General features: G+C 43.6%; 1 protein-coding gene across 1 annotated transcript in view; it reads left to right on the top strand.

The window, feature by feature from the left end:
- Positions 1-224: 224 nt before the first annotated feature.
- Positions 225-8728, top strand: part of LOC109471793 (CUB and sushi domain-containing protein 3-like) — a 37757-nt gene continuing 29253 nt past the window's right edge. Inside the window, exons 1-6 of the mRNA XM_019771148.1 lie at positions 225-231; positions 485-610; positions 3732-3908; positions 4247-4423; positions 4688-4858; positions 6062-6238. Of these exons, the coding sequence (XP_019626707.1) occupies positions 225-231; positions 485-610; positions 3732-3908; positions 4247-4423; positions 4688-4858; positions 6062-6238 (835 nt within the window). The remainder of the gene's footprint in view (positions 232-484; positions 611-3731; positions 3909-4246; positions 4424-4687; positions 4859-6061; positions 6239-8728) is intronic.

The raw sequence follows: 8728 nt of genomic DNA, 5'->3' as shown, positions 1-8728 counted from the left end.
AGGTGGTCGGCACTGACAGCCAAGCTAATAACGGGGTAGTGTCCTCTGACGAAGTGGTCTCTTACCTCTATTTAGTACATAGGCCGTTCCAGTTTTCTGTTTAGAAATATCGATCCCTCACATAGATGTACATGTCTTACTTGGCGTAAGTTATACCTAATGTTGTGATTTTATATCAAGCTTTTTCAACCTTGTTTTTCCTTACTTCCCATTGCTGCGATCCAATGTCGGGTACGGACGGAGCTAACGGAGCCAGCTTATAACGGAACAGTGACTCCTGCCGGATGGGTCTCCTACCTATTATTTAGTATATAGGCCGGTCCAGGTTTCTGGATAGAAATATCGATTCCTCACAGGGCAGAAATCATACACAAGATGTTGTGATTTTACATCAAGCTTTGCCAAAGTTATTTTTCCTTACCTCCCATTGAAGCGGTCCAGTGTCCGGCTCGGGCGGCCCCAGCTAACGGAGCGGTGAGTCCTACCGGAGCGGTCTCCTACCCGAACGGGGCCACCTTCACCTGTAATTCGGGATACACACTGAACGGGGTTGCTACTCCGACATGTCAAGCTGACGGAACGTGGAGTAACCCTGTTCCAACATGCCAACGTAAGATCGCCTACAAGTTAATATATGGTAGCACATTAAGCAGGTGGCACTACCGTTAGTACGTGCACACTTTAAAAAAGCAGGTCCGGCTGTGTTCCAACCTTCAATGGTATCAGCATATTTTGTATGCATGGTCTAGATTGAACATGGCCCTATCCCCGAATTGCACAGGCATTCATGAGCTGTGAAGGTTGAAGAAAGACAAAGACCTTTCTTTCGTCAATGCAGTGACCAACTGTTCTGCTTCAATGGCTCTAGTACATGGATGTCTTCGTGTATGTTTATTTATTTATTTCTTTTTTATTTAAACAGGGTAGAGACCTCAGTGCTATTTAAAACACTGCTTTTCAGGAACCTGAGACAACAAGTTACATGCACATGAAAATAATGAAACAAACACATTAAACAATACATAAAGTTACAAAACAACCCAGCGTCAAAATAAAATCGTTAACCGTAAATCAATGTTGTTAAGCCAGGCCGAGGTCAGAGGTCAGCAGTGTTGTTTAAAAACCTTCTTAAACGACAGGTAAGACGTGGCCACTCTAACTGTGGCAGGTAGGCCGTTCCAGGCAAATGCTCCCCTTTACGCAAACTTTCTTCGGCCGGATTCCAATTGGACTTTAGGAAGTTTTCTCGGTGCAAACACCTCCCTAGATGTGATGTCAACGTGATCATGCACGGTGGCAATTCATGGCCACACCGACAGAACTACATGTAGAACGCAACTGTTCTGGCATGTATGACTAAAGGGCACGATTTGCAAATTTTTTGCCAAGAAATATAGATTTATGACCAGTACTAGTATATACATACCGTACTCTGCAGAAGGAACCCAATGTGTTACTTTTCCCTGCTTGGACATAAACAACTTTTTTTTAATTTCCCTGCAATGTCCGGCACTGATAGCCCCAGCTAACGGACCAGTAACTGCTGCCGAAGTCGGTCTCCTATCTGTATTATAAATTTGGCCGATGCAGGTTTCTGCGATTCCTCACCTAGATGTACATATCCTACTTAGCAGAAGTCATACCCAAGATATTGTGGTTTTATATCAAGATTTGCCAAGCTTGTTTTTTCCTCACCTCCCATTGAAGCGGTCCAATGTCCGGCTCGGGCGGCCCCAGCTAACGGAGCGGTGAGTCCTACCGGAGCAGTCTCCTACCCGAACGGGGCCACCTTCACCTGTAACTCGGGATACACACTGAACGGCGTTGCTACTCCGACCTGTCAAGCTGACACAACGTGGAGTAACCCTGTTCCAACATGCCAAGGTCAGATCACCTGCAAGTAATAAATGGTAGCACATTTTATAGGTGGTCGGCACTACAGATAGTACATGTTAAATTAAAATAACAGCTCCGGAAGTGTCCCAACTTCCAATGGTATCAGCATGTGTTGTATGGGATGCGTGGTCTCGCCTGAAAGTGACCCTGTCCCCAAAATGTACAGGTAAAACAAAGACATATACATGTACCTTTCCTTTCTCAGTACAGTGACCAACTGTTCTGCTGTAATGGCACTATCACATAGTTGTCTTCATGTATGTTCTGTTGGTGCAAACACCTCCCTCAATGTGATGTCAACGTGAGACACGATTCTTGGCAATACCACTGCTCCATGACCAGGCTGGTAGAACTATATGTAGAATGCAACAGTTCTGACATGTATTGGTATGATTTAAGGGAATGCTTTGCAAATTTCTGCCAAGAACTATCGATTTTTTACCCGTATGTTTTTTTATTCATCAAAACATCAAAACATAATAAGGACAGTGAGGCACTGCACTGAAGTTTATAACTTATTTTAACAGCACCTCACAGCAAATTACAATTAACATATAAATACACAAAGTTGACATATCAGTGCGCCGTAGTCCCACCACCCAAAGACATTAATAATACTAATGCTAACAAGGTTATTTTAAAAAAAATCATTGAGCTGGGGTTGCTACTAAGGATTACGTAATAACCTCCTGTACCCTAATTGGCGGAAGCATATCCGCCGATCGGAGCTAGAACAGCTGGAAGAAAAAATTTTGGAGGTAGAAGCGTATCTCCAATCTAAGTTTGAGTGAGTTGCGCCGTTTTAAAGTTGTACATAGAGGGTAACAACAGGGAGCCTCTTAGAATAAGGTGCAGTTTTGCATTATCTGACATATTATTAAGGTTGACAAGATGACCAAGTAAATCTGCAAGGTTGCCAAAAAGTTCCGATCTCTGATGATTGTATATTGGACAGTGTAGCATGAAGTGCCCTACTCTGCAGAAGAAGTGCAATGTGCTACTATTCTCTGCTTCGACAAAAAATCCTTTTTGTACTTTCCATTGCAGAGATCCAATGTCCGGCACTGACGGCTAATGAAGCGATGACGTCTGCCGGAGCGGTCTCTTATCTGTATCTGGTGTAAAGGGCCGGTCCAAGTTTCTGTATAGAAACATCAGTTCCTCGCTTAGATGTACATATTCGAGTTGACAGAAGTCATACTCAAGATATTGTGATTTTATTTCAAGCATTGCCAAGCTTTTTTTCCCTTACGTCCCTTGCAGCGGTCCAATGTCCGCTTCGGGCGGCCCCAGCTAACGGAGCGGTGAGTCCTACCGGAGCGGTCTCCTACCCGAACTCGGCCACCTTCACCTGTAACTCGGGATACACGCTGAACGGCCAAGCTACTCCGACGTGCCAAGCTGACGGAACGTGGAGTCATCCTGTTCCAACATGCCAGGGTAAAACGACCTGCAAGTTTATACATGCTACATTTAGTACGTGGCCATAAAGTACGGATCTAAGTTTTAAAAAAAGCAGATCCGGAATTGTCCTAACTGGTATCAGCATATTTTGCATCGGATGAATGGTCTTGCTTGAAAGTGGCCCTATCCCCAAATTGCACAGGCATTCATGAGCTGTGAAGGTTGAAGAAAGACAAAGACCTTTCCTTCCTCGATGCAGTAACCAACCGTCTCCTACCTGTATTTAGTATATAGGTTGCTCCAGGTTTCTGTACAGAAAAATCGATTCCTCTCATAGATGTATATATCCTAGTTGGCAGAAGTCATACAAAACATATTGTAATTGTATATCAAGATTTGCCAAGCTTGTTTTTCCTCGCTTCCCATTACAGCGGTCCAATGTCCGGCCCGGACGGCCCCAACTAACGGAGCGGTGAATCCTACCGGAGCGGTCTCCTACCCGAACGGGGTCACCTTCACCTGTAATACGGGATACACACTGACCGGCGCTGCTACTCCGACATGTCAAGCTGCTGGAACATGGAGTCATCCTGTTCCTTCATGCACACGTAAGATGACACATAGTTACATATCAACTTCTAGCAAAAGGAAGTTTTAAACTATAGTGGCAAGAGCATGAGAAGGGAGGCCACGATATAAACGTTTAAACGTTGGCAAACAGACGTCTACTAGCTACTGTCGTTCTAGATAAATTTTGTATACAGTGCCCATATTTAGTATATATTACCTGTTGTGCAGGATTCGGTAAAGACGTATTTGTCACCTAGATATACATGTCACACACAAAATATTGTTATCGTATATCCAGTTTTGACAGAAATTGTCTTCTTTAGTATCTTTAACATAGAAATACATCTCGGTAATAACAAAATATTGACAATTTCAGCGAGACCATGTCCGACGTTGACGGCCCCAACTAACGGAGCTCTGAGTCCTCTCGGGCCACACGCCTTCCCGACAGTGGTCACCTTCACCTGTAACTCGGGATACGTACGGAACGGCGCTGCTGATACGACATGCCGAGCTGACGGAACATGGAGTAATCCTGTTCCAACATGCACAGGTGTGATGAGTCTGACAGTCATAAATACAGGCAGTTTTTAGCTACTAGTATCAAAATGTGGTATTTTAGCTCCTACCCTATTCTGGTGGAAAAGTACGAAGGGGAGGCTCTTTTCAAGATTCAATCGTTGTCAAAAAAGTTTTTTTCTGACGGAAGTCGTTCCATTTGACTTCAGTGCATTGCATTTTGAACATAGTACCATTTGTCAGCATATAATAACTGTATGTACCTAGGTATCTGAACATGAATATTTCGCCGTTTCAGTTGGACAATGTCCGTCTCTGACGGCCCCAGCTAACGGAGCTATCAGTACCACAGCGACTTCCTTCAATACCGTGGTCACCTTCACCTGTAACACGGGATACACACTGAACGGCGCTACTTCGACGACCTGCCAAGACGGAACATGGAGTAATCCTGTTCATACATGCACACGTAAGATGAATTTGGTACTAATATACGCAAACAATTTCTAGCGAAATGAATTTTTGACGCCTATACTATAGTGGTGATAATATGGAAAGGATTGACCCTTTCAATAGTTGATCCTTGGCAAAGAGACGTCTACTTAACTTACGATAGGCGACGTCGCTCTATATAGAACCTATAATGAATGAATGAATGAATGAATGAAGACCCTTTATTGTACACACATACCCACTGGGTTAAGTACAGGTCACAAAAAAGGATGGAATATAGATAACGTTACATACATACATCGTCAAGTAGCTACAATCAAGTAAATTCGGTTTCTTCTCGTTTCTTAGTAATGGCAAAAATGTAAGAACAGATATGTTTCAATACAGAAGGTTTGTCTAAGCTCATTAGAAATAAAAATTCATCTGTACAGCTTAGATGTATAAAGAAGGGGAACATAGATTGTATCAGATTATAAAGATCTGCTCTCTCTTTGTGGTATAGTTTACATTCCGTTACAAAATGTTTCCAATCTTCGATTCTTCCTAGATCACAGTACCGACATATTGGTTGTTCTAGGGGAGTGCGGTTATGTCTACCGGTTTCGATGTGTAATTTGTGGCAACTAATTCGGAGTTTTGTGACGGCAGTTCTGTGCCGTAGATAATCAATATTCAGATACTGTTCTTCAGCATAGGTGGATTTGAACAGTCTGTAGGACCTCAGCTTGTTTTTGGCAGTTCCACCTCTGTTATCATTGTAAATTTCTTTTGGAAAAGTTTGAAGGTAGATGTCTTTTAAACGCTGATTAATGGAATTAGTGATTAGAGAAGTATTTTTGTTGGGTGACAGGGGACAATGCCATATATAGCCAAAACCGCACTCCTCCAGAGACTTCCGAACTCCTGATGCCCAACATTTGGCACCAGCTTTGTCTAGCTCTATTTGACAACAAAGAGCATCTGATAGAAAACTGTCTGCTGGTACTTTCTGGCGAATTCTGATAAAGTGTTTGATAGCGTTTAGGGAGGCTTCCACCTGAATGGGAAACCTCCCTAGTTCCACATATAATGCCTGTTAGACAGGTTTGTGCCCAGAGAGATGGATTCCTCACCTAAAAATACGTATCCTACACAGCACAAGGCATACATAAGATGTTGTGTTTTCATTTTGAACTATATGTTTGACAGGGATTGTTTCTGTTTGTACTTTCCCTTGCAGCGGTCCAATGTTCGGCCCGGACGGCCCCAGCTAACGGAGCGGTGACTCCTACCGGAGCGGTCTCCTACCCGAACGGGGCCACCTTCACCTGTAATACGGGGTACCGACTGAACGGCGTTGCTACTCCGACGTGCCAAGCTGACACAACGTGGAGTAACCCTGTTCCAACGTGCGAACGTAAGACGACCTGTAAAGTTGATTTTTATTCCGCCAATTGCAATATCCATCGAGTTGTAGTATGCAGACATCCACCGGATAGTAAGAGGATTTAGAAAGAAAGAGCGAGACACGTGGATGAACATTACTCAAGATTAAGAAAATTGGCAGGCGTTTCAAGCAGGATCCCGTATTTTGTCAATGACGAAAAGTACTTGATTCTACTACAAACGTTTGACAGTTATCCAGCATCCTTCCGAGGCAGGGTCGGTGGCGCGGTATTCTATAGACGGTTGCAGAGGTATAGAATACCGCGCCACCGACCCTGCCTCGGGAGGATGTTATCCAGTTGCTTGTCAAGAGTAACAGTTTCCTTATGGAAATCACGAGACCTTTTTACATTCAAAACATGATAGCATATCCTTCATGTAAGATCAGAGGGGTAATTTCTCCAATCTTCAGAGGGTTATTGACCATTTCAGTTGTACAATGTCCGGCCCGGACGGCCCCAGCTAACGGAGGGGTGAGTCCTACCGGAGCGGTCTCCTACCCGAACTCGGCCACCTTCACCTGTAACACAGGATATCAACTGAACGGCGTTGCTGCTCCGACCTGCCAAGCTGCCGGAACGTGGAGTCATCCTGTTCCAACATGCACACGTAAGACGAGTTTGATACTAACATGTAATTTCTTGCAAAATTGAGTTTGTTACGCGCTCACACTAAAAACACAAGAGATGTCGTCCATTTTTGATATTCAAACGTTGTCAAAAAGACGTCCGTTTGGTATTAAAGGATGTCTCGCGGCCAAGCTGACAGAACATGGACTAAATTCTATCACGAAAGATTGAATCTTCGCCGACATACATACATACATACATACATACATATCTTACTCAACAGAAGGCATACATAAATATAAGATGATGTGTTTTCATTTCTAGCTATTCGTTTGACAAGAATTGTTTCTTTTTGTACAGCGGTACAATGTCCGGCTCGGGCAGCCCCAGCTAACGGAGCGGTGAGTCCTACCGGAGCGGTCTCCTACCCGAACGGCGTCACCTTCACCTGTAACACGGGATACCAACTGAACGGCGCTGATACTGCGACTTGCCAAGCTGGCGGAACATGGAGTCCCAACACTGTCCCAACGTGCGATGGTAAGACGACTTTCAAGTTGATGTTTGCTAGGCTTGCTAGCATATTATTAACTGAATTGTAGAACATTTACCATATAGTTAAGACAATATTAGAGGGCAAACGCGCCATTTCACAATATTGAAATGATGGTAAACAGACATAAAAAATATTTATTCATATCTATTCCTTTTGAACACATTATGTGCAGAAACCCCGTATTTTAAGGTTTTTAATCACTACAGGACCATTCATAGTTAACATGTACTTCCAGCTACGACGTTTGGCGACTACATGTATAAATATTTGACAGATCGCTCAACGAATCACATACATAAAGGGCGAATTGTTTACGTTATGGTCCTTTTCTTACTTACAGTCATACTTTTTCATCTTGCGCCATATTTCAGTTATGAAATCAAGGGTCAAACAAATCCAAATTTGGTCGCAGCACGGTTGCATCGCGATCGCCGCCCAACTGGAAAGGGGATGTAAATCTAGGCTACCCTGATCCAGATGTAAGATGAAAGCCTAAATAGCTTGCATATGAATGATATCTAGATCCCTTAAAGCGTAAGCTAATCCTTCAATAATGAGTCCCTTGCCCTTCCTGACAAACCTGAGGAAGGTCGGGGTTTCTCCAAGTGTTGTTTTTGAATCCTAATCCGGGGTTTGTCCTCAGTCATGTGGCCATAATGCCTTGCTAGATGGCTAATTTTGGAAATAGCCAGGTACATTCGACTTTCCAAGCTGGTTATTAATTTACATGTCTACATGTTTTCTTGCGCATTGTCCTTCTGTATTTGTGTTTTTCGTCTACCTTTGTCGACTTATTCTAGACAGCATGATGTATCATCCAGGTATGTCATCGACGTTAAAAGCAACGACCCTGAAATTGCTTTAACCTTGCCTAGATTAGGGGTTACAAAAGGGGTTCTTGATATGCGTATTTGCTGAACTTCTTGACACAAATACAGGTAGTGTTGCAAGATTTAGACCTAACTTCAAATCATTGGATCATTGGTCAGAGTTACTCTATCTTTTCAGTTAGGATACTTTCATAGAAAGAATTGTGTGACTCGAACACTGACGTGGCCTCCTAGCTTCCATACCCTTTAATTGCCAATATATGTTGTCTAACCGACCTCAAGGCAAAGCTAGTAAGTTTGGGATACACCCTACCTTTGGGGGCATATTTTGCCCGGGCAGGTAGTTCAGACGTGCACACAACATCGACACGGCGCGCGTCTACATCGAAGTTCTGCGCGCTCCTGCTCTGAGCATCAGTCGGCCGCTGAGACATTGTGCCTCGGCACACGGTGCCTATCTTGTCAGCCAGGGATATCAGCTTTTCAGGTTGTGCGACGGATTTCGG

Source organism: Branchiostoma belcheri, unplaced genomic scaffold (assembly GCF_001625305.1).
Source record: "Branchiostoma belcheri isolate BF01 breed outbred unplaced genomic scaffold, Haploidv18h27 scaffold26, whole genome shotgun sequence".
Lineage (NCBI taxonomy): Eukaryota > Metazoa > Chordata > Leptocardii > Amphioxiformes > Branchiostomatidae > Branchiostoma > Branchiostoma belcheri.
The sequence above is the reverse complement of the archived record's forward strand: the minus strand, read 5'-3'. Positions and strand labels throughout refer to the sequence as shown.